General features: G+C 41.3%; 2 protein-coding genes across 13 annotated transcripts in view; one reads left to right on the forward strand and one right to left on the reverse strand.

Moving 5' to 3' along the window:
• Positions 1-692: 692 nt before the first annotated feature.
• On the reverse strand, positions 693-24238 carry PREPL (prolyl endopeptidase like). Of its 11 annotated transcripts, none has more exons than XM_069800292.1 (15): positions 24002-24238; positions 23210-23318; positions 19750-19947; positions 19150-19216; positions 18284-18490; positions 16150-16273; positions 13627-13843; positions 12859-13044; positions 11220-11423; positions 10295-10470; positions 8627-8843; positions 8295-8444; positions 7204-7330; positions 6026-6132; positions 693-801 (listed from the first exon to the last, which is right to left on the reverse strand). In XM_069800292.1, the coding sequence occupies exons 3-15, from the start codon at positions 19819-19821 to the stop codon at positions 721-723; spliced, it is 1935 nt and encodes a 644-aa protein (XP_069656393.1). In that variant the 5' UTR covers positions 19822-19947; positions 23210-23318; positions 24002-24238; the 3' UTR covers positions 693-720. The 11 variants fall into 11 exon arrangements, with proteins under 11 accessions (XP_069656393.1, XP_069656392.1, XP_069656387.1 ...); XM_069800291.1 differs by having other exon boundaries at positions 19750-19950; XM_069800286.1 differs by having other exon boundaries at positions 23210-23452.
• Positions 24239-24266: 28 nt separating this feature from the next.
• The window catches only part of CAMKMT (calmodulin-lysine N-methyltransferase), a 228544-nt gene continuing 226505 nt past the window's right edge, over positions 24267-26305 (forward strand). Inside the window, exons 1-2 of one of the 2 annotated variants that reach the window (XM_069800297.1) lie at positions 24271-24526; positions 24557-24672. In XM_069800297.1, the coding sequence (XP_069656398.1) occupies positions 24574-24672 (99 nt within the window). In that variant the 5' untranslated portion in view covers positions 24271-24526; positions 24557-24573. Of the gene's footprint in view, positions 24673-26305 lie in introns of both variants that reach the window. The other variant, XR_011327480.1, reaches the window with a different exon arrangement.

Consider the following 26305-nt stretch of genomic DNA (forward strand, 5'->3'; position numbering starts at 1 on the left):
GTTTTTGTTTTACCCTCTGGAGAGACTTGTGGCATCTCCTTCTGGGGCATTTGTCTTGTCTTCTGGAGGGACTTTGGCACCTCCTTTTTAAGATTACCATGCTAGTTAAGGTAACTGCAAGATTTTGAAACTACTCAGATGCAAGAGCTCTGCTAAAATTCCTGTTCTTGAGAGTCCAATTCCTTTGCAGCTTGTTCGATCCCACCATAGGATCAGTACACTATGGCTGCTGTGTCGCTAGGAAGGGCAGTAGTCATCATCTATGTATGGGAATTAGTTTTAGAAGACCCTAGTGAGACCTTTAAATCAAATACTTCTTTGGGAGTTTTACTGCCTCGTGTAAAACGTGGTCTCGGAAGAGAGGTCTTAGACTGGAAAGGCTGCCTGTACAAAGTGCATGTACTTCACATGTTAGGCTTTACGCACCAACTATTGTGCTTCCGTTCCACTTGTATAGTGCTGCGCTGATGGCTTGTGTGAACAGAACTGTACTGAACAACTTGATTAATGCAGGTGGCTACTTCTGTACTATCTGGCAGGGGAGAAATTCAGCTCTTAGTTTGTATGTTTATAAGCCAGTTCCACACCCAACTTTGAATTTCTTGTCTGCTTATGCCTATAAAGCAGGGATCCAAGAGGAGAGATCCTCTGGAGGTGTCCACTTCTCACATAAATAAAAATCTGACTTGAAGTTCTTCAGATGGTCAATGTGTTTATTAGCTATTTGCCAGATTTCATATGATGTTGGAGATGGCATACTTCCTCAAGTTCTTTGTTCAGAAAAGCAAGGTGTCTTGCAACCTAAAATAATGAAAATATTTTATTACAAAATAGAAAAATTATTTGCACTATAAACCTTCAGGTTCTTGCACAGCTCTTCTGATCTTCTTGCTTTCACATACTAATGCCAAGCAGTACCTTGCCCTAAGACAGAATGAGGCTTTTCCTGAAAAAATTAATTTTGGGAATAACTGCCACAACAACAAAATAACATTTGCTAGGATTTGTTAGAATTAACAGTAATAAAATTCGTATCCAACTGTGATAGTCTGAGATGTCAGTAACAATATGGCAGGTCTTGGCAGTATGTTGCTTTTAGCCAGGCATGTTTGTACAAAGTGCAAAATGTTGCAACCTAATTGTAGTAGCATCCTTTGGTGGTACAGATCATGCATTTCAAAATGTAAAGATCAAACCCATCATCAGTCTGCGGCGAGGCCAGCAGAGGCAACAGTAAGGGGGCGGCTGAGCGCTAGATGGGGGCGGCCCGGGAGGGGCCCGAGGCGCGGGAGCCCCGGGGCAGAGCGGAGGGGCCGGCCAGAGCCGGCGGCTCTCGCGAGAGAGACTGACGCGGCGCGGCCGTTGCCAGGGGCAACCGCGGGAGATTTGAACGGCCCCGAGGAGCGGCGGCGATCGGGAGCGCGGCAACGGGGCGGGCAAAGAGGGCGGGGCGCGGCCCCCCCTCTTCCTCTTCCCAGCTCGAGAAGGCTCCTCAAGCGGTGGGCGTCGGCCCGGAGGCAGACCCAGCTGTGGTTGCTGCCACTCGGGTGGAAGCCATCGCTAGGAGAAATGTGGCGACGCAGACAGAGGTGCCGCGTAAACGTGCAGCCGTCCGGGTCTCCGGCTGCAGGGAGTGCCTGAGTCTATCACTGGTGCCGGAGGGCAGCGGGGACACCTCCCGTGTGAGGTGTGACCAGGTGGATGATCTGCTCAGCCTGGTGGTAGAGCTGAAGGAGGAAGTGGAAAGGTTGAGGAGTACCAGGGAGTCTGAGAGGGAGGGAGATAGATTGGTGGACCCGCACCCTGCCATCCCTGAGGCAGAGGCAGCAGATGGAGGCTCCGCAACAGGCGGAGGTTCCCCTGCCCTCTTGCCACCAGGCAGGAGGGGACCTACGAGATGGAGGGGAATGGATACGGGTCCCTGCTCGGGGAGGCAGGTGAATCCCCTCCCGCTCTCCCTCACCTTCCCAGTTGCCCCTACACAACAGGTATGGGGCTCTGGAACTTGAGGACCGGGTCAATGAAGATCAGGGTGTAGATGAAGCCCTACCCAGGGGGGTGCCTAGGCTCAGTCAGGCAGCCCCACGCATTCTCACATCCTCTGAAAAAAGAAAAAGGAGGGTAATTGTCATAGGAGACTCCCTTTTGAGGGGGACAGAGGGCCCAATATGCAGACCTGACCATCCCACAGGGAAGTCTGCTGCCTCCCTGGGGCCCGGGTAAAAGACATTACCAGGAAACTCCCTGGTCTGGTTCGGACCTCTGATTATTACCCATTGCTGGTTGTGCAGGTTGGCAGCGATGAGATTGCAGAGAGAAATCCAAAGGCAATCAAAAGGGACTTCAGGGCACTGGGGCGATTTGTGGAAGGATCGGGAACACAGGTAGTGTTTTCCTCAATCCTTTCAGTGGCAGGGAAATACACTGAAAGGAACGGGAAAACACACCTGGTTAATACGTGGCTCAGAGGCTGGTGCCATCAGTGGCATTTGGGGTTTTTTTGATCATGGGGAGGTTTACACGGCACCGGGCTTGCTGTCAACAGATGGAGTCCAGCTATCTCAAAGGGGGAAAAGGATTCTTGCTCATGAGATGGCAGGGCTCGTAGAGAGGGCTTTAAACTAGGTTTGAAGGGGGAAGGAGATAAAACTAGGCCCAACAGAGATGAGCCTGGGGGCAGCATGCCAATGCTGGGGGTGGAATCGATAGCCCAGCTCAAGTGCATCTGTGCCAATGCACGCAGCATGGGCAATAAACAGGGGGAGCTGGAAGCCCTTGTGCAGCAGGATAGATATGACTTAGTCGCCATCACGGAAACGTGGTGGGACGACTCCCATGACTGGAGTGCTGCAATGGATGGCTATAAGCTCTTCAGAAGGGATAGACAAAGTAGAAGAGGTGGTGGTGTGGCTCTCTATGTTAGGGAATGTTTTGACTGTACAGAGCTACACGATTCTGATGACAAGGTGGGGTGCTTACGGGTGACGATGAGAGGGAAGGCCAACAAGGCAGATATTGTGCTGGGAGTCTGTTATAGACCGCCCAACCAGGATGAAGAGACGGATGAATCATTCTATAAGTGGTTGGCAGTAGTCTCGGAATTGAGTGGCCTTGTCCTTGTGGGGGACTTTAACTTTCCAGACATCTGCTGGAAATACAACACAGCAGTGAGTGAACAATCTAGGAGGTTCCTGGAGTGTGTGGAAGATAACTTCCTGACACAGCTGGTAGGTGAGCCTACCAGGGGAGGAGCCTTGCAAGACCTACTGTTTACAAACAGGGAAGGACTGGTGGGAGGTGTAATGGTCGGAGGCTGTCTCGGGCTTAGCAACCATGGAATGATAGAATTCTCAATTCTTGGTGAGGCAAGGAAGGCAGTTAGCAAAACCACCACTGTGGACTTCTGGAGGGCAAACTTTGGCCTCTTCAAGGCACTGGTTGAGGGAATCCCTTGGGAGACAGTCCTGAAGGGCAAAGGGGTCCAGGAAGGCTGGACATTCTTGAAGAAGGAAATCTTAATGGCTCAGGACCAGGCCATTCCCATGTGCTGCAAGTCAAACCGCCAAGGAAAATGACTGGCCTGGCTGAACAGGGAGCTTTTGCTAGGAGTCAGGAAAAAAAGGGACAGTTTACCATCTCTGGAAGAAAGGGCAGGCAACCTGGGAGGAGTACAGGGATCTTATTAGGTCATGCAGAGAGGAAATTAGAAAGGCAAAAGCTCAGCTAGAACTAAATCTGGCCAGTGTTGTAAGATACAACAAAAAATGTTTTTACAAATACGTTAACAGTAAAAAGAATCCCAAGGAGAGTATCTATCCTTTAATGGATACAGAAGCGAATGTTGCCACTAGAGATGAGGAAAAGGCTGAGGTACTTAATGCCTTGTCTCAGTCTTTAATAGAGAGACCAGTTATCCTCAGAGTACTCTGTCCCCTGAGCTGGAAGGCAAGGTTGGAAAGCAGAATATACCCCCATTAATCCTGGAGGAAATAGTTAGTGACCTACTACGCCGTCTGGACACTCACAAGTCTATGGGACTAGACAGGATCCATCCAAGAGTACTGAGGGAACTGGCAGAGGAGCTTGCCAAGCCACTCTCCATCATTTATCAGCGATCCTGGTCAACAGGGGAGGTCCCAGATGACTGGAGGCTTGCCAATGTGATGCCCATTTACAAGAAGGGTCAGAGGGAGGATCTGGGGAACTATGGGCCTGTCAGTCTGACCTCGGTACCGGGGAAGATTATGGAACAGTTTGCCATGTGAGTGCTCTCAAGACAAGTCCAGGACAAGCAGGCCATCAGGCCCAGTCAGTACGGGTTTACGGAAGGCAGGTCCTGCTTGACCGACCCGATCTCCTTCTATGACCAGGTGACCTGCCTAGTGGATGAGGGAAAGGCTGTGGATTTTATCTACTTTGACTTCAGCAAGGCCTTTGACACTGTCTCTCATGGCATACTCCTTGAGAAGCTGGCGTCTCATGGTTTGGACAAGTGTACTCTTCGCTGGGTGAAAAACTGGCTGGATGGACGAGCCCAGAGGGTTGTGGTGAATGGGGTGAAATCCAGTTGGCGGCAGGTCACAAGTGGTGTTCCCCAGGGCTCAGTATTGGGCCCCGTTCTGTTTGATATCTTTATCAATGATCTGAACAAGGGGATTGAGTGCACCTTCAGCAAGTTTGCAGACAACACCAAGTTGGGAGGCAGGGTTGATCTGCTCGAGGGTAGGAAGGCTCTCCAGAGGGATCTGGACAGGCTGGATTGACAGGCTGAGGCCAATCGTATGAAGTTCAACAAGGCCAAGTGCCGGGTCCTGCACTTGGGTCACAGCAACCCCATGCAGCGCTACAGGTTTGGGGAAGAGTGGCTGGAAAGCTGCCAAGCAGAGAAAGACCTGGGTGTGCTGGTTGACAGCCGGCTGAATATGAGCCAACAGTGTGCCCAGGTGGCCAAGGGGGCCAACGGCATCCTGGCCTGCATCAGAAATAGTGTGGCCAGCAGGAGCAGGGAGGTGGTTGTTCCCCTGTACTTGGCACTGGTGAGGCCGCACCTCGGGTACTGTGTTCAGTTTTGGGCCCCTCGCTACAGGCAAGACATTGAGGTGCTGGAGCATGTTCAGAGAAGGGCAACCAAGTTGGTGAGGGGCCTGGAGCACAAGTCTTATGAAGAGCGGCTGGGGGAACTGGGCTTGTTTAGTCTGGAGAAGAGGAGGCTGAGGGGAGACCTTATCGCTGTCTACAACTACCTGAAGGGGGGTTGTAGTGAGGCGGGTGCTGGTCTCTTCTGTCAGGTGGGTGGAGATAGGACAAGAGGAAATGGTCTCAAGTTGCAGCAAGGGAGGTTTAGGTTGGATATTAGGAAAAATTTCTTTACTGAGAGGGTTGTCAGACATTGGAATAGGCTGCCCAGGGAAGTGGTGGAGTCACCATCCCTGGAGGTATTAAAAAAGCATGTAGACAAGGCACTTCAGGACATGGTTTAGTGGGCATGGATGATGGTTGGACTCGATGGTCTTGAAGGTCTTTTCCAACCTAAATGGTTCTATATATGTTTTACTCATGAGGAAGATGGAAGTAAATAGCCAGTATGATAATTTTAAGCACTTAATACTCTATAGTGCAAGACTCTGCCTGCTGGAACAATATTTTGCACAACTTAAAACCTTTCATTCAAAGCCCTCAGCACATTACAGTGGGAGTTTAACACTATTTTGAGGCTTAAGGCACAATGAGGTTCAATAATCTGGCTCTGTCACTGGGTCTTTTATATCTATGAAAATATATATTGATAAATATATATAATTATGTATATATATATAAAAACTGCTGGTTTATATATGTAAAAACCCAGCAGTTGCTCTTGCAACATTTTATATATATATACGTAACCTTCGTTCCAGCAGGTTTTTTTATTTTTGAGACTTTAAACACACATTCAATGACTGCATGAACTACTGAGGCTGAAGTATCAATCAAGGGGACACCTCCCCCCAGCACGTTACAGATGTGTGCAATAAAGGCAACATACCTCATTCAGTGAATCCTCCCAAGATGAATCACAATGACTGCCATTTGCCTGGATGTCTAAGATGATACTAGGGATCCAATTTCCTGGAACGATGAAGCTAGTGATCACTTGACATTGAATGAATGAGGAAAAAGGTAAACAGGGATGTGAGTTGTTAAGGGACAGATAATTCTGTCTTCTGTCCTGACAATTTCTGTTGTTCCTTAAGAAAAAAGAAGAATTATATAGGGGCTTGCTGAACAAACTATTTGTATTTCTATTAAATAGGTATTTGAAAAATGTTTATATATTTAGTGTGTTTGTTCTCTGAGTCTTTTTGGAAAGGTGTGCTTTTTTCTTTTTGAGTAAAGACTGCAACAGCAATTGCAGCATCTGCTATCCTTCCTCAACTACTGCAGTTGTGCTGCTAGCAGAGAAGGGGCATAATGAAATTTAGAAAAGCTATTTCAAGATCTGTTTCGGTACTGATGGTAAAAGCCTCTCCCCAGATTAGATGGTACTAGAAAATAGTAAGGCTTGAATGTACCTTTTGCTGGAAACAGTCCCAAAGTTAGTGTTTGATTTCAGGTATAAAAGTGTCTGTGCCTTGGCACTGTTGTCATTCTAACTTGGACTAACACCTGCAGTTGTAGCAAACTTGGACAAATAGGTTTTTACAGAGCAGCAAAAATAAGATTTTTATCCATGTGTTGTTCATAACTGCAGTCTGACAGTATCAGTAGCTGGACTAGACAGTATGGGTTCACCTAGCCCTGTCCAACAGTCACCATATGTTGAAGCCTAGGAAAGACTGAGCCCAACTTGTACTCTCCCAGTCTTTTTTTTTTTTTTCTTTTTTCTTCATCTCAGAGGGTTTCCTGAGGCTGCTGTGGTTTGTCACTATTAGTATTTAACATATATGGGTTTAACTGTTTTCAGGCAGGTCTACAATAGAGACATCTGGTCCCTTTTAAGGCTCTGGAGAGTGCATCTTAGAAGCTGATGTTCATCTATTTGTCAGTATGACTGCACATCAAATCTTTGCAGATAATGGAAATTACTTCAGAGCTTTAGATACTGGATTATATTGTACAAATGAATGCATTAAAGGAGGAGTCAATCTCTATGGTGTTTAATTACATGACTACTAATATTCTGGTTTAGTTAACTCCATGTATCTGTAACATTTGTATTCTTACCTTTCTTTCTTATTCTGCTGGCATGATCCAGTGCAGCCTTCCTAAGTTTCTGAACATATCGTAAAACTCCTGTTAGTGGTATCCGTTGATCGTTTTCATATGCCGTGATAAAAACTGAAGGATAACACTGAGATTAAAAAACAAAACCAGTGACTTGACAACTGATTTTTTTCTCATCAAGTAACAAGTTTTTCTCTACTTATCTTACTGTACTACTTGTTATGATTTATCTAAAAACACTTCTATTACATAATTACCTGCTCTTAAAAAAGCACTGTTATCACTCTAACTGCAAAAAGTACTTTGGTCTGAAAAATTACTTCATATTAGCGGATCATCTACTTGCAAAAGGTAATAAAAAACATCCTCTTCCCACTGGTAAAGGTCTGCTACATGTCTGCTTGCTGATGATTGCAATTATAGGGGAGTAATAATAATTATGGAATGGTTCACCTTAGAACAGTAGCTGAGTTTACTTTTGCAATCTTTCTACACATAAAGAGCAGTTGTTTTTATATAGTAAGCTTTTACTTAATGAAGCTATGCAACACAGCTAACACACTACTTCAAATAAAGAGATTTCCTCTGAGATGACAATGTCAAAGCTATAGCTCTTTTTCCATTTCATTGTTTGCATCTGAGAAGGTATTTAATCAGTGGAAAATACCTCCTTCCTCCTTTGACAAAGTCTGCAAAACTCAGCAAAACAACAGAACCCCCCCACATAAGGGGAAGTTATTTCACCCGCTGAGGTTTGTTATACTATAGAATAATCTATTACTTCCTGACAGTCCTGTAACAAAACAAGTTTTTGAAATCTACTAATTATTTAGAAGGTGGCACTTGGTTCATTTCAGTAGTCACTTATGACTCCAAGTATTGCTAAGATTATTACTGAAATAGTTTGTATTTGCATTAATGATTCATTTTAACATAAAGCAGCAGCTAAGACAATTCTAAAATACTGGGTTTTAAAGCACTGAAAAGTTAAACAGACTTTTTTTTTAAATTCCAGGTATACATTTTTTGTTTTCTTATAAACTGATACACTTTGTTACTGTAGTATGTCACACAGAAAGCATAGTTTTTACCTGTGGCTTAATATTCTGGTATGGACAATAGCTTTTGATATACTTCATACATTTTTCATCTGCTAATGGATTTCCCCATTCTTCCTGTTCTTCAATTGTCAGTGGGAGATGAGTTTTCATCATTGTATTTAGAACATCTACAAAAGGAGCCTTAGAAGTTATTAAAAAAAAAGTTGACAAATAGGAGAGAGGATCTCAAATGCCTAGGTCAAGGTTTTCTGAAATAAATGAGGAAAGTGAATTCTGAATTGGCATGTTTCCAATTCTGAAACTGGTAGAATGAAACAGAAAAGTTTAATGTCATAATCCATAAAAGGTTTGCAGCACCTCACCTGTAAAACCATGGCTCTGATAAGTTCTGGATCAGTGTTGCACAGCGCTCCTGCAAGAACTCCTCCCGCACTGGCAGCTGCTAGTGCTGTGTATTTTGGCTGAGAAAATCCTAGCTGATGCAGCAGCATGATGCAAGCCTTAAGGTCATGGAGGCCTTTGAGTTTATTATACTGACATCCATCTTTGTGCCAGCTAAGACCTAGCTCTCCTCCACCCCTGAAATTTAAAACAATTCAAGTTGGAATTCCTTTGGAGAATGTTAACACAGCCAAGTTTCAGATAATGAAAGGACAGCAGCAGCCACAGAATTGCAAAACCAGAGTTTGCCTTCCCAATTAACTCTTCTTCTATTACTGTCTTTACCCTTCTTTATGGCTAAAATACACAGCATGCAGACAAAAAAATCTGTGCATGATGATTGGTGAAAAGCTTAACTGCATAAGGGTGCTCCATGCCCTTGTGTTCTTTTGTCCTGGAACTCACAGGAAAAGCAGCACTTCAGGAAATGACACTATCATTGTAGCCAATACAAAATCAGACACTAATATTATCTTTTTATATAGGAAACTATTAAAATATCTAAAATATTTTCAATAATAATCTCACTAACAAACTAGCATTTATTGAAAACAGTAAAATAGTATTCTCGGCACCACACTGACACTCTCAGGATTTGTCTTCTGTGTAGCTTAAATTTTGAGACAGTTACAAAGTGGGTTTTTTTTTCTAGTTTGTGAATTTCAAATACTACTTGAAATGTTGTATTTTGTAATACAGAATTTTGAAATTTATTTGTATTCCTTTCTACACAAACACAATTTTGGTTCTAAGCCACCTGAAATTTCCTTATTCAGGTTTCAAGTTTAAAATTACCTAACTGATTAGTCTGCCAAAATCTTCATCTTTGGATGAAGAATCCATCTTCATCTAGGACTGACCTGCATCTTAAAATGTTTAGAGGGGTGGGAGGAAGAACAGCACAATGCTTGCCACTGAATATAGCAGACTGAATATATTTGTATGCTGAATTTGTTTTAGAACTGGTATTTCAAACAATTGCTCATTTTCCCCCTTCCTTACCCTCCCTAAAGTGATTCTTTTGTTATCTTCTTTACCTACTGAATTATTATATCAATGAAAATGTGAAGCCTATTGTACACAGTGGTTTGTAGCTAAACTGGAGACAGAGGATTTAGCCAATAAAAGAACAAGAGATGCAGGTTAAATGCTTAGTTGTTGCTGTAGAAGGCAAATTGCTTTCAGAAGATGCAGACTGAACATTAGTACACAATGCCCTCAAAGAGAGGGAGGTAGCATGTCATTGCAATTTGAACATGTTATCAAAATTTTTATTCAGCAAAGATGAGACAAGAAGTAATGAGATTTCAAAAGATTAGAAGTTACATACAACCATTCTGTTGATTTAAGAAACCTAAATACAGTATGTGGTCTTGAAAGTATGATTTTTTTTTCCCCTGAGGTAAATTTTTTTTTTTTTGTTAAGAACTACTTTGAAAAAAATCTGAAGAGATGGAAGTGAAAAGCATGAAGAATTAGGTATAGCTACATGAAAAAAAATTATTTCTGTACTGCTTCAGTTGCATATCAAGAAATATCTGTATATCCCACAGATTAAAATCTTAATTCCGTTTTATATTTTGACTTACCGAACATGGCAATATGCTAATATCCAACCCTCTTCAATTAACATCAGCTTCTCTTCTTTAAAGCTCATGTTCAAATCTATGCCATAAGCTCCATATACATGAACTAGAAGTGGTTTCCTGTGTAGCTCTTTAGAATTCATGCTATGAAAAACTGTAATTGGCACCAAAGTTTCATCCTGGAAATGAAGGAGTATTTTACAATAAAGGACACTGCAGAAATCTCAATGACACATGGCAATGAAAACTTCAATTATTTATTTTAAAATGTGTTTTTTTGATTACAGTAATTTTTTTCACTTAGAATGTACAAAGCACTCTTGAAAAATAAAGCGAGAGCCTGAACCTCTGCTGTGGAGGCTTATGGATGTAGAGTATAAAATTCATTTAAGTGTAACACCTGAGTAGTTTTTAAACTACCAAAGCACCCAAGTCTTCCTTCCCTTTTTAACACCAAGAATATCTATTATTAACAAAATAGTTTACCACTTACTGCAGCAGAAACTCTTTATTAACATCTCGAATTTTTTTAAACTCAGGCTGTTAAAACTTTCCTTTCTTGATCTATACTGTGCAGCTGGTTGTGGGGTGTTCTTTTCAACAGCTGGCATCTCTTTCATTTATCATGGAGAGTATGATACCATACATCAACGAACATCTAAGTTATACTGTACTAAGATTCTCGACTCATCGTGTACTGTTATCGCCTCTAGAATACCCAGGTTAACGGAAAAAAAAAATCTTATCACGATTCCTTCTTGTTCTTTTCTATAGCACTGAAGAAAACACCCACTGTTTAGTAACTATAGTACCAACTGCTCTTTTCATTTTTTTTTTAATCTCTATTTGCTGCCAAATGCATTTTCTTTGAATGGGTGGGGAGGAAGGGAAGAATAAAGGGAATGGGAAAAGGACTGAAAAATCTTACCTTGCTTTTAGCTAGTAAACGTGTAGTGTGACAATTCGTAATAATTGGTACCTCTTGCACAGCTTGTTCAATGAGATTATTTTCTTTAAATGAATATGCAAAACACTTAGGGGGGTGTACTGGGGAGGTGAGCTGAAAATAGCAAGTGCTGGTGGTATGTTCAGGGTGAGATTCCAATTCAAATTCACAGGCCCACGTAGGTAGCTGAGAAAACATGGCATTTCAGGTGAGACCCTTACACTGCTTCTGTAAATTTTGCCTAGTGTGTCCTTCAGAGGAAAAAATTTTTTAATATCAAGTCACTTATCTTCAGTTTGTCTGTAGCACAATCTGTATTTCTTTTAAATTCAGTAATGAAACAGAGAAAAAGTTAAAGACATAGGGGAAAGGTTGCCAAAGGCTACTGGATCAAGTTCAACAATGACATAAAAAAGAAAAATAAATCCAAATTCAGTTTAAAATGGGCATTACTGTAGATTTTTTTAAAAATTAAAACTTTCTTTGAAATCATTCTGCAATGTTTTTATTTTTTAGATCCTATTTCCCTTCCGATTTCCAGTCCTACTTCAACATGTTATACAGCCAAGTCTATCTCAGTTGTTATGCTTTTGCTGTGAGTTAGCTCCAGTAATGCTAAGCCACTGACAACCCCTGCCTCTTGACTTTGTTCCTAGTGCCAGCCATTGTGAAGAACAAAGCCTTTTCCTGGCACATTCACCCTCACTTACTGCTATTATATTTAAGATTTTTAACTCTGCTAAGAATAAAAGAAATCAAGATTCATTCTTTGAGAGCAGCAGGGACATAGTCAAACCCTCTGCCAGGCCACTACTTACTTGGGTTAGGTTGCTAGAGACTTCTAAAATGGCAGCAAAAGTCCAAGTTCTCCAAAGTAACTGCAGACCCTTTCTGAATAAACAAACTATAACCATTTTCAAAAATGAAGATTTCAGAGACCATACAGTGTACTTTGTTGAAAACCTTTTTCTGTAGCAGTTTTATAGAATGCAGCATTGGTAACTTGTTGCAATACACTTGTGAGTAGTTCAGATGATTGTATTTTTCATGCAAACAAATCAATTAAATACTTTGTCTGAATGGTCTCTGGAAATCATGGTTTTGAACTGAGTCACTTTTTGTTTTTAATCCACAAGTATTTAGCAACAACTAGAGAAGGGAAGAAATATTTTGCACAAATTGTACTGCACTATCAACTCTTCCCATTTTTATGAGACAGTGTCTATACTTGTCTTCTGAATGTTCTAATTTTCTTCTGTGGCAGGGCCAGGCTTATTTCCTTGCTTACATGGGTAAGTGTAACCAAAAATAGGCCCAGTAAAACTCAGTAGAGTGTTTAGGGAATCAAGTCCTATTTTACTTAATCAGCTGTATTGTAAAGATCTTGACTGTAGTAAGTTGAAGAAAGAACTGACTCATAGGATAACTGCTCTCTAAGTGCTGTAATAAGCCACCACATGAAATACAATTAGTCACAATGATGAACTTGACAGTATTATAGTTTCCAAACCACTTCTACTCTTGGAATTAATCTTTGCTTTCACTATAATGTTATGTTAAAAAAAAAAAATTAAATAGTGTTGGAAAAATATGAAGCTGCTTAAGCCAAGCTAAAACATACCTCTATTGACTGAACTAAATGTGAAACAAAAGAAATCACATTTAAGTAAAGATGACCAGCATTCTTCAGGAACATAACACAGTGATCACTAAACATCTCCAAGTCTACTAGCTTGGTTTTCTTTTCCAGTGCATAAACTAACTGCCAGTTCTCCATGCCACTGGAAGCCACTGGTGCCTTCATCAGCTATAAAAACAAAAACCAACCTTGCATTACTAAAATGTAGTAAGAGTTACAAATGAGATGTACAGACACATAGGTGATCTCATGCAATGTTTTTACTGCAAAAAATTATTAGTTTGTATTGGGGCGTTTTGCCTGACTAAAACTGGAGGTTTTTAAACTCCCTTTACTTGGGCAAAATGGAAAAACAATTCAGTAACATTTAGAAGAGTAAGTTCAATTCTCATAGATTAATCTATAGAAGATTATCATGCAATAAGTGCTTTCAGTGTGGCCAGCAGAACTGTAGGTGGTTTGGTTATATAGGCTGAGATCACCAACTTAAATCTTAATATAGGGGAAATGACTGTTAAAAGCATATTCATTTCTTGATGTTGCCAAAGGAGTTAGAATCAAACTGGCATGCTACACGTGAGACTCCATGTACTACTATCAGTCTTTCAATCCATACAGCTCTGTGTAAGTCTCTTAAATTATTTCAGTAAGGCGTGAAGCACAGAATTACAAGCCAGCCTTACTATTTCTATATGATCTGCAACAGGTATCTGAATGAATCCTCTGAATCTTATTATCAGTTAAAATTACCTTATATTCTGCAAGTTCTCCGTATGTAGTAAGGATATATAACTCATCATTTCTGTGCTCAATATGGTAAATGACTCCTTTTGTTCGTGCTTGTACAAGAGCAGGTAACTTAAAAGGATGTCTACAGTCAATCAGCCAAACTTCCGACGTTGTCTTGCTGTTGCTGTTGATAGTGAGAAAACGTCTATCTTTTGTGCAATATATGTCCACAAAGAATCTGTAAGGAATAATTTAAAAAAAAAAAAAAAAAGCTTAAACTTGATTAGTATTTTAAGAATACAGGTTGTTTCAGAATCATGGGCTTACATCTGCAAGGTAAGAAACAGCATGCCTGTAAGTAGGCTAGAGAAATTCCAGACTACTTGGTTCCCAAACCCACTCCTGCTGCATTTATCCTGGGATTCAAAAACCAGGATCTTGTGTGCAGAACCTGAAATATGAAAGGAAAGCAGTTCATTTGTTGCCCAAATGAATACAGGTTTTTGCATCACTGAGATAGACTGGATGCTCACGGATGTATACAGGCTTTAAAATTCAGGCAAAACTTAGAGCCTCTTATTGAGCTCATAACCCTATTTTAAAAAAAAGTAATAATGGATAATTAAATTAAAATTAATGAAGGACATCACGTGGGAACAGCAGTAACAAAGAAAAGCAAGAGCTATTTTAAAGATAAACTGATAAAAAGCCCAAGTGTTACTGACCTAACTTGGTCTGAAGCAAGTAAGACAAAAAGACTACTTTTAAAAAAAGTACAGAAGCCTATATGCGACAAGACGGACAGTGTTGCAGTGATAAAGCTGGAAACTAGGAACTGGTTTTGGAACTATCTAAGAAACTAGGAACTATCTACTGGTTTTAAATGCTTCTAAAATCTAGAAACAGAAAACAGAATGATAGCCAGTGGCTGGATGCTAATATTAGACAAGTTCAGGCTGAAATTCAGATTCAGATTTCTGAGTCATCCTAATTAACTGGAATGTCATGTCTTGGGACATAGCAGTTTCTTTGCCATTTTGAATCTTTAAGACTGGATGTCTCTAAAAGCAAAACTGTCCAACACAAAGAACCAGAAGATTTCATCAAGAAATTGCAGGGTGGAGTACCATAATCTACATTATACAGATCAGATATATGACTGCAATAATGATCCCTCTAGACTTCAAAATATTTGACTGGTGAAGGGAAGGATGCTTTAGATAGCATTTTAAGTGCCTTTAATTATTTGCAGGTAGAGCAACTCCAATGTTTTTGGTACTATTGTTTTTTCTAATTGCACCCTCTTGACATTGGTAGGGCAGGCACAGCAGGGGATCTAAAGTCTGCAAGGCATCAGCCTCCTGCCTCTCTAATACACGTGAATTTGGTAAAAGTGTGGCAGTGCATTCAGTAGAGATTCCAACAGTTCAGCTCTGCTGACCTTACCTCTAAAAGAGTCAAGCTGAAATGCAGGTTATGCTTCTCCCCAAGGACTCTGACCCTGATATTACAAATTTTTTTTGTCTTTGTAGCTTTTTTTTTTAAGGAAGTCAAGAAATATTCATCTTCTAAAAAAAGAATATTTGATTGCACCTAAAATGAGCTGGTGAAATGTAGAACAGAACTGCTCAATGGCAATACAAAAGAATGTCTTGCCATCTCCGATGAACAAGTGAGTTCATTTATGAGCTACAATAGCACATGAACCTTTAGAGTAAGTTTCTAGTAGATTTACTGTAATGACTATGACCTTCAGAATTATGCCAACAGTTTCCCTGTGGGGAAGTGTCAGGTCAGTGCAACTTGATTTTCCAAAATTATGCATCAAATGCAACTGGAACAAACGGATCTTATTTGTTCCATCTCAACTGCAGATTTTTTCCTGTTTTTATTAAGATTGAAGTATAATTGAAATTTCTTTACTGAATATGTAACTCAAATTAAGAATAATCACAAACGTTTATGGAATGCTGTATGAATCTACCACATGCTACACGGCTGAAAAACTAGTTCTGCACTCAATTTAGCAAGAGCCTTCTCGTCTTCCTAAACCACTGCTTAAAGAAAGGTTATTGAGAGGGTATTCAGTCAACAACAGTTCTATCTCTGGGAATGCTGTAATGATTTTGCTCATCCATTACCCAGAGCAAGAATTAGCCTGAACTTCTATGTTTTTTAAAAGATGTATCAGACATCAATAGCAGAGAAAACAAAATGAAATCCACAGTCTGATTTACCCTATATGACACTGTCACACATTCATTAAAGGACACCCTGACCTGAGACTGACCTTGACATTTATAAACTCAGCTGAACTCGTGAGGTAAGAGAGGAAGTTAAATCTCTGTTGATCACATATCAAGAGGAGAACAGAGCACATTCTCAGACTGCATAAGGCACTACTGACAGCAGAACACAACTTAAAATTGGCTTTTACCATTTTGAATATGATATAGAAGAATTTGTTTTCCAAACCAGTTATATTTTACATATAAAATACTCTAGAATACGTAAAGGACTTGTTATATTTTAGGTAAGTATTACCTTGCATCTTGTTCTGTATAAACTAACTTAGTATGTTTCTGATCAGTGAAAGTTGTCATAAACACATTCTGGCATTTAAGGTTCTTCTGACTTGTGTAATACAGAACATCATTTGTAGCCCATTCTGGAAAAAAGACAAATGCATATCAAATTTGGAACAGTGTATACTATTACTGGTAGAAAATGGAGCTCCATGAACACTGGACCCAACGCTGAAAAAGGTGGGTTGGAGCTGACGTGGAACTGAGGACAGCGCTTCTACATCCCAGAGGCCAGGGTAAGCCACAAAAAAAATTTTCCATGTTTTCTCAGAATCCCACAGAACAAGAATCTCATAATATATTTAAAAAAAAAAAAAAAAAAGGGCAGAGGACAACATTCTAGGGCCCAGGAAGAAGAAGCTCTTGACCCTGTGGGGGTTCTGGAGGTAACAGGAAAACACAGGAAGTTTGGCTGTATAAAACTTAGCAGAGAAACAGAGGTTTAGATGGAGTCAGCGAGGTCATAGAGTATGAGCACTGCACCACTACATGTGACTGCATGCAAACCATTTAGAGAAAAGAGATGATGCATGTGCCCCATGGGTACTGCTGAGATAAAAATTCTCCAGTTTTCTATGCTTGTATTTGTGTTCACCAACATTAGAAATGTGTAAATACAGGAACCTTGCTATTCTGAAGTTTAGTAATCTGACTGATCCAGCCAAATTACTGCTGTCTCTTCTGCTCCTATAGCCACCAGAATAATGTTTAATACATATGATATTAAAAAGTTACTGTATGCTGTCTTATGCATAAATACTAATTTCCAGTATAAAACCCAAGGAAGTACCACACTGAAGTAATGCAAATAATTTGCTATCTGAACAGCAATGTGGCTCCAAAATGCACAGGTACCTGGGGGTTCACTATGAAGAAAAGCCTTTAGAAGGCAAATCCAAGTTCTTCTATAGCCTAGCATTTAAAAAAACCACAGATGTAAATTTTCAAGAACTTCCATTTGTCTGTCTACTATTGTGTATCATGCAGTACAAGCATATGCTTTGCAAGTGGTCATAAGACCTAACTGCTCATTATTGAGGTACCTCTGTACTTCATGATACCTCTGTACCTCACTTACAGCTGAGTAAGTTTGCAAAATGGCTATAACCTCTACCATTCTGATAGTAATTTTTTGTACTCTTATTATCTACCATAATCTGTTACACCTATGTAGGCAACACGGAGTTGGTTTCTTAAAGGTACTGATTCTTCCAGACAAACCTAGATAGATGTTCAAATCAAATATAGTTAAAAATGTCACTGGCAACTTTGAAGGCCTAGTTTTCAACAGGCATTACAAACTTCAATTGTGCAAACACAACATTAAATTCTTGCTACTCTTCATTTTTCTAACTAGGAATTTTTACCTAAAGTTTTAATTTTTTGCCCCGCCCAGGCAAATTGCTTACTGCACTATAGATACTTGATGACATCTAACAATATAATCGAACATATAAGATGTGGAACGTTGTATACATGCTATTGTGCTCTTTTTTTCTATATTCTTTAACATACTCTTAAAAAAGAAAGATTTCCCATTCACTTCAGTTTACCTCTGCTTATTTTAACAACAATGTAAAGCTCTGTAATCTATTCTGGAAGAACTGACTCAAGGCCTGACTGGGTTCTGAATTGTGATGCACATCCTGGAGCCCAGTTGAAATTCCAGCCAATACTTAACAGTAGGTAGCACTTGCACACTTTTCAGTGAAGCTAAGTGCCTACAGCTATCAGTGACTTCAGTTGTAGCTGTAAGGGTTTAATAACTAGAACATTTCTCAAAAAGATCTTTATATTGCAAACAATTACATCAGTAAATTTTTAAAGAAGCATATTGAATTCAACAAAAAGAATGATATGCATGACTATTCAAACATGTATAAATGCTTGCTTTTACAATGAAGGAAAACTTGTATCATGAAAGCAGTCACTTTCATCCACATCAGATAACTTGTTGTGCAGTGTGAAAGAAATTGTAAATAAGAAACAATTCAACAAATATAAAAATGTTGCTTCATTATTTTATTTGTAGACTAGCAAAAATGTTGTGTTGAAAGCTGGTATGATCCACAGGACATTTATAAACAACTTACCAAAACTGAATACACTTGGAATTACTTTTTCTATGACAGGAGAATGATCAAGTTTCATAATAACGCAGGTTGCCTCTTCAGAATTTTCACTTTTTAAGCTGATGGCCATGTATCTCTGATCTGGTGAAATTCTGATCCGTTGAATAAAGGCATCAGAAAAGCCAAGATCTTTGGTACTGAATAAAACGTCAACATTTCCTTCATCTACTACATAAAAAAGAGACAGCAAAAAAAATCCTGTAATTAAGGCAACGTCAAAATGAATGTGGTTGTTAATGCCTGTATTTAACAAGTCTGCCTGCAATATTTGCAAGCATACTACTACAATTTATTAACACTAAATATTTGTCTTGCAAGATATTTGCAAATGCAGTTCGTAAAAATCAACAAAAAAATTACAGTTCCAGGAAAAAAAATAAGTCTTGTAGTTATTGTTAAAAATATTTTAAAAGTGTAGATCTTGGCTTCTAGTAAATGTATTAAGTTTTTAAGTTCAGATACCTAAAGCACAGTTGTTTTTACTAAATACAATTAGTAATATTTTTTTTCAACCCCCTCAAATAAAAAAGCATGAATGTGCTTTTCCTTTTTCAAAATGTTAGCTTAGCACTCTGAAAAGAAGGTACCTCCCTCTTTCCCCTCCAGCAACTTGCCTTAGTATCAATATATACTATTCTCTAACTCTCTTCACCTCACCTTTTCAGATTCAGGATTCTAGAATTATTAATCAATCATTAAATAATTTTATAAAAGTATTTTATTTTAAGAAACAGAGCAAATAAGCTTTAATGTAAGAAAAGTACACTAAGTGATAAATGTACAACATTTTCAACAATCGTACCATGGTAGGAAGAGAAATCCCTTACCATCATCTGCTTTTGAAAGAAATATGCAGCCATTCTCTTCAAAGTACACATTCTCTCCAAACCTGATCTGTTCAATACAAAACAAACATGTTTTAAGTCCAACATACAGTGAGGCTATTTCCTTAGAATCCCTATATTCAATCATTGTTCTGTACAACACAATTGTAACATACACAAATGACAGAATATAGCACATGTATTTGATACTGAAGAAGGAATTGCATGCATCAGAAAGGTTCTTTCAAAGTTAGGGTACCTAAGCTACCTCTACCTGCTCTAAATTTAACAAAAGGCTCAGATCACCTCCAATTGCTCTTGTAACTTACGATGTCTTGTATTCTTTATCCAAAAGTCAGATGATTATTGTATCTTTACTTGTTTTTGCCTATGGAGTAATTAAGGTAAATACGCTATCGTAACAGGTATAAGCTGTTCTAAACACATGCTGTTACTATCCACAATTATTAAAATACTCAAAACTCAAAACCCCCACCATAAATTAATCAGTAAAACAGCATTTTATAGCAGGAATGGCTTTACTGCCTTTTATCTCATCACTATACTCAGTGATGAGAAATGTTTGTATTTTTTGCCACTTACCCTTGGGCTTACTGAATTGAATGTATACTTGTTGTGCAATTCTTCTAATTTTTCCTTGATTCTTTCTGTCATGGCTTTGTATCTTGCTGAAATGTCATTCCAGTTTTCCTGCTCTGATTTTAGAAGATTCTTGTACAAAAGCTCTGATGTTATTATGGATGTATTTTGCTTCCTTTTGGAAGGGATTTTTGTTCCTTCCTGCTGAGTAATGGAAGACAACAGTGGCTGTAAGTCAGCACTCTGTACTCCAATATGAATATATTGAGGCAATAATGACATTTCCTGAGCTATAGACCCAAAACCAACTTTGCATTATTACAATAGTATGTGCCATTAAAAAGAAAAACCACAATTGGGACAAGTTTTTTCTTTTCAATTCTTCGTGATGTTTTAAGGAGACATTGACAAATGTGTTATACTTGACACACTTATTGAGGTCTTCTCTTAAAAATTTAGGGTACTATTAATGTGTGCTCTTAATTGATTATATGTAAATATGTTTGTTCTTGCTCTGGAACTAGTTTTTAATTAATTTTTATGGAATTCTGTTATTTTTCCTTCTTCAGAGGTGTTCTTTCATAATTTTCCTGTCTTAGGAGTATCGTTTCTCTTTCCTTTCTGTCGTGGTTTAACCCCAGCCAGCAACTAAGCACCACGCAGCCGCTCGCTCACTCCCCCCCATCCAGTGGGATGGGGGAGAAAATCGGGAAAAGAAGTAAAACTCGTGGGTTGAGATAAGAACGGTTTAATAGAACAGAAGAAACTAATAATGATAATACTAATAAAATGACAACAGTAGTAATAAAAGGATTGGAATGTACCAATGATGTGCAGGGCAATTGCTCACCACCTGCCGACCAACACCCAGTTAGTCCCCTAGCGGCGATTCCCCGCCCCCACTCCCCCCAGTTCCCATACTAGACGTGACGTCCCACGGTATGGAATACCCTGTTGGCCACTTTGGGTCAGCTGCCCTGGCTGTGTCCCCTCCCAACTTCTTTTGCCCCTCCAGCCTTCTTGCTGGCTGGACAGGAGAAGCTGAAAAATCCTTGACTTTAGTCTAAACACTACTGAGCAACAACTGAAAACATCAGTGTTATCAACATTCTTCACGTACTGAACTCAAAACATAGCACTGTACCAGCTACGAGGAAGACAATTAACTCTATCCTAGCTGAAACCAGAACACTTTCCTAGACAACAATGCTGCCCACACTTATGTCCCTGTGCCTAGAAGTCCTAGCAGCTTGTTCAGGTTCTTGTTCCACCTCCTCAAAAGCGTTAGTATAAATGTTCATAACGTGCAGAATGAAGTGAAGCTGTGAACTGATAGGGGTTGTGCAACAATTTTATCAGGAATAAGCTTAGGGATCTGGTTTTCCACAACCCATGAGCAGACTACTGCTACCTCATTGTCAACAAAGCTGTCTTCTCTTGTAAAAATGTTAAAAGTGTTAAAATTTCTAGAACAATACTACTTCTTTTTGCTTATTGTAAAATCTCATTTGATCTAATAAGCTTAACATATATTACAGTACATAACACTGCACAGATCACACAAAGTAGCATTATAACATTCAGTGTATTAAGTGAATGTGTCTAAACTTAAAAAGCAGCATATACTTTTTACCCCGTCCTCACTTTGCATCAAGAATGGCTGGTTTGTTCCTAGTTTGTCTTCACACATGCATAGACTAAAAGGAAGAGAAACTATTTGCTTCAGTTACCAACCTCCCTATGAATATAAACCACATCATTCATGAGAGCATATGAGTGTTCATTGCTGGTTCAGACCAATGGTCTCTCTAGCCTAGTATATCAAATCAGAAGCACAAGTCAAAGAAACCATGAAAGCCCTTAGAGAAGCTCTGGAGCAACTGTGCAATTGGTCAAGGTGAAGAAATTACAGGATGTGTTAGTTGTACCACCCTCTCCCCAGTCACTGGAAAAACTGCTGTAGGAAAACACCATTCCCCAAACCAGAAGCAACCAAAGAAAAACCCCACAGTGGCCACAACTGGATACTTAGGAAAGCATAAGAATTGGACACAGATTATATTCCCCAACAAGTATTCCCCCAGCTTTCCAATGATTTTAGCTCAGGAATTTCCTGAACTGAATGTGGTTTCTGGATATTTAAAAAGTCTTTTTCATGTACATGTATCATCTCCCCTTATACCTATGTAAAATTTTAGCAACCACAAGTTATTCTGGCAAGTTCCACACTTTATGAATCTTTTGATGACTCCCCTCTTGTTTTCAACAGTTCCCATTATATTTATTTGGAAATATTATACAGAGCTGGTGGCCACAGTGTGGATATATATTAGTTACCTGTACACCTCCCTGCCTGCGGAAAAAACAGTCATCTAGAAGAGCATCTAGAAAGATTTTGAGGATAGCAGAGGAACTTGGTGACAATCAGTTTGCAAACATCTGCTCCAAAGCAAACAGGCACAGCTTCCTTTCAGGTGAAAACCACCTGTTTGTACTGTGGAACCAGTGTCTCAGAGCAGCGTGTTGTGTTAGTGAACTACCAATGAATAAACAGAACCACACATTCTCATCCATCAAGACTTCATATGTTCTCCTTGAAATATTTGCTTATACTTCAGACACAGACTTAGGACCTGTTTACATTATGGTTACAAATAACAGGGTTACAACAAGATGATCTTTGGGTTACCATTTAAGAAACACTGTCAACTTGAAACAATTTTAGAACACCATGCATCCATCTGAAAACATGTTTACTGTAAAATAAACTAAACCACCAATCTTTTTAAACGGTACTTATGCATTATACATATAAATCAGTTTACAGGCTGTCATACTGCAGTAAACTTTTATAATACCTTTAGCAAACTCTGTATTAGAAACACAGGAACAGAAAACCTGAAATTATTTCATACAATTTTCTGACTCTGTGGATGATACATTACCACCCATTTACACAATATTTACTTACAGAAGTAAATCCAAGTACCTTTTAAAGTATAGTTTATGACATGTGAATATAATTATGAGAAGTCAATAGAATAACATTTAATATGGTGCAAACCATGACTTACTGGTCAGCACCAAAAAAGATGAGGTTTTTTGAGCCAGCTCATGGTGGTTAAGTCTGCTATCATCAGTTTGGACACTTTGCCTCTACACTAGCTGATCTCTCCCTGCAGTCTTCTCCTGACACTTTATCTGAATCTTTCTGGAAGATACCAATTTTTAAGAAACTGCTACAGCAGGAAAATCAACCAAAATGCAGCTTTATATCAAAAAAGTATAGGGAAGTTGAACAACAGTGTAAGTCTCTGAATATAACTGAAATACTAATATTTATCCCTCTGCTTCAGACCCTTTAGGAAAAATGTGTTTCTTGACATTTGAAAAATATGGCTGGTTTCCTTAACACATGTGCCAAGGTAGTTGTTGACATTAAGTCTATACTTAAAGAGCGTACCTTGCAGGAAAATAATCTCCATGGCAGGATGCTTCCAGTTGGCAGAGTCTTATGTGTGCATGTGCTTCCTGAACAGTCCAGGATGTGGCATTTTTTTTGTTGTGTTTTACTATAAAGACATATTGTTTGAAGATGGTTATGCTTAGAGTAGTATTTGACACTGAAGCTCAGCCCTTGGAGAAGATTTCGCAGTCCAACACATGACATCCTAACGTTCATTTCTTGATAGTCAACCTGAAATTCCTGAAAATCCCAAACTGCTGATCATTTACACTGTGTATGTGAAATATACGTAACATAAACTGCAGGCAAAACTTCCTCTCTTTCATAGAAATGAGATTGATTCATTAGGTAAATCAGATGAGAATAAACAGTAAAACTAAAGCTGTTTCTTAACAACGGTACACACAGCTTAGCTTGCATATTAACCTGCTGTTACTCCAAACCGTGATTCCTGGCGGTTGAAAGTTTAACTCTAGTGAAATTATCAATGAAGAGAAAGGAAGGTGCAACTGTGCATGTTTAAACGTTGAAGAACCAAAAACCGGGAAGATGTCGGGAAGTTCCCCACCCCCGCCCCCCCCCAAGTATCGTACAACAATCAAGTCACTTTACCTCAAGAGGATGACTTGACAACAAGAGGTGAATGCCCCTCGCCGGAAAACTGACGGGTTTGCAGCTCTGCGGGAGGAAAGGCCCCACGCGTTTCACCGCCCGCGGTCCCGTTCGCCCGTCCCACCCGGTCGAGGGCCAGAGAAGCCGGCCCAGCCTCGCTCCCCGCCAGCCCCTCACCGCCGCGGCAGGGCCGTGCCAACGCCGGGCAATGCCCGCGGCCCGCGCAAGGACTCGCCGTCGCAGGCGGGGCTGGACCCGCTCTCCCTCCGGTGGGGCTGCCCCGGTAAGATGGCAGGCGACTGGGAGCAGCTCCCGGCTCCCTCGCGGGACTGCCCGTAGCCAAGATGGCGGCAGGGCGCTTCAGCCAGCCGCACCGGGCAAGCACCGCTGATGTCAGCGAGGGCGCGCGGAGCTGCGACGGACGGGCGGGCGGACGAGCGAGCACAGTCCCTGCCGCGGCTTCCTCAAGTCACTCTCATTTCACCCCCCCAACCGCAGAGGCCGCAGGCAACCCGTTTTGAGGCGCACTCCCGCCCCTCCGGGGCGCCTTAGGAGCCGGGCGTAGGGCGGCGGCAGCCTCTCTTCTCAGCGCTGCCCTTAATAAAGATGGCCATCCACTTCTTCAAGCCCTAGCCCGGCCGGTCCCGGCAGCCGCTGGAGCCTCGGTGGCAAGTCCTCGCCGGCCAGGCCGGGGTGGGGGTGGTCTCCGCGCTCCCGCCGCTTCAGCCCCAGGCGCTCCCCGCCGCAGCATGGCCGAGGCTGCCGGCTCTCCGCGCCGCCCGGCCGCGGGCAGGTGCGAGGCGACAGGTGCGGAGACGGCGAGAGCCCGCTGGCGGCTGCTCGGACAGGTAGGGGGAGCCCGCGGGCGGGAGGGGATGGCGGGCGCAGCTTGAGGGGCGCACGTCGCTGCTGACCGCCGGTCCTGTCCCCTGGCGCGGCGGCGCCTTGGGCCGGAGCGGTTCGTGTTCCCACCCGCCCCTCCGCGTTGGCCTACCGCGGCCCCGGGGGCGGCGGGCGGTCGCGGGCCCGTGTGGCCGGTAGCTCGCAGCGCCTGAGGGTCCGTGCGCTGCCCTGGGCGGGGGTGCCGGCGCTGGAGGCGTGTGGAAAGCCGAGCTGCGGAGAGCTCCCCGCACCCCCGAGAGGATAGCGAGGAATAAGTATGCTGGGGCTTGCAAAGGGGCTTGCAGTCCTTCTCCCGGAAAAAATAGTAATAATAAGAATACATACATATATGTATAAAAATATGTACATCTATATATATACACACACGCACATGCATATATACACACACACGGCTCTTGGAGGTGCACCTTCAATAGATCCCCAGAGCAGTCTGTGGTCTTATAAGCAGCATTAACAGGAGGAGGGCCAGCATCCCCTTGGCACCCTGCAGCTGAGAGCGCTAGCTTGGGATTTTCAGGCTGTGGTTCTGTCAGTGCTGCTGGAGTTGGTTATTGTAGCTGCTTTCCAATTCCTGACGTTTGACACCCTCCACACTGCCTTTCATGGGGAGCCGGAGTGAGACGTCTTTACCAGCAGCTGCTGGCGAGCTGTGGGGCCGTGCCTGGAGGGGGGTGAGGCGGCAGAAGCAGCAAGCAGTTACACCTGGGCTGCAGGTGAACAGCAGCTTGTCAGCTCCAGCCTTCCGTAGTTTTTTGGACCCTTTAGGAGCAGTGCAAGGTTGGAAAGGATTCCTCTGCAGATGAGCATATGCATGAAGGCTTAAAAACTTGAATCAGTTTCAGTAGTTGTTATTGTTATGGGATGTGACATTTATAGCCCTAAAATAAATGTTTAGTTTTGTGCAAATGGAAGCCTGGAGCTGCCCATTGCGGACTCTCCCCGAGAAGGCAGAGTGGTGGCAGTGGGTCCAATGGCGGCATCTGGGCTGAACAGGGCACCTGGCTGCAGTCGGATAACAGCGTGGGAGGCATGGGGAGGTTAATTGTGTGTGGTTTTGGTTTGCAAATTCCCCAGTCCTGTTCAACAGGACAAACTTCTGTTTTATTGTACACTAAAGCAGGAAATGCTAAAGTCACTGGTAGGAATATCAGGTTTGTCTTTGCAGGTTTCTGTTCTAGCAGACATCTAAGCTGCACTCTGCAGCTACACTAACATTTCTTTTCAACATACTGCCTTTGGCATATCCCTGTCTCTTAAAATCATAAGGAATTTTTCATAACAATTGAATGGGGGTGCAGGGGGTGCGTGCAGGTATTTGGGGAGAAGGCTTCTGTTTCTTCCTCAAACTACAGGTAATCTGTGACCTTTTCCTCTGCAGATTCCCTGGGTTTTTCCATGTTCTTTAACTTTTCTGTTGATTTTTATATGGTACGATGAGCGAGGATCAATTTAATCTTACTGGTACATCTGAAGTAAAAATCAGTTCTGCACTCTTTGCTACAGTGATGCTTGGATCTATCCATGGATTGGGAGAGGTATCAACCTTCCTTTATATCCATCTTTAAAGGAGCTCTGTCA

The sequence above is a fragment of the Haliaeetus albicilla genome, chromosome 13, assembly GCF_947461875.1.
Source record: "Haliaeetus albicilla chromosome 13, bHalAlb1.1, whole genome shotgun sequence".
NCBI classification, from domain to species: Eukaryota; Metazoa; Chordata; class Aves; order Accipitriformes; family Accipitridae; genus Haliaeetus; species Haliaeetus albicilla.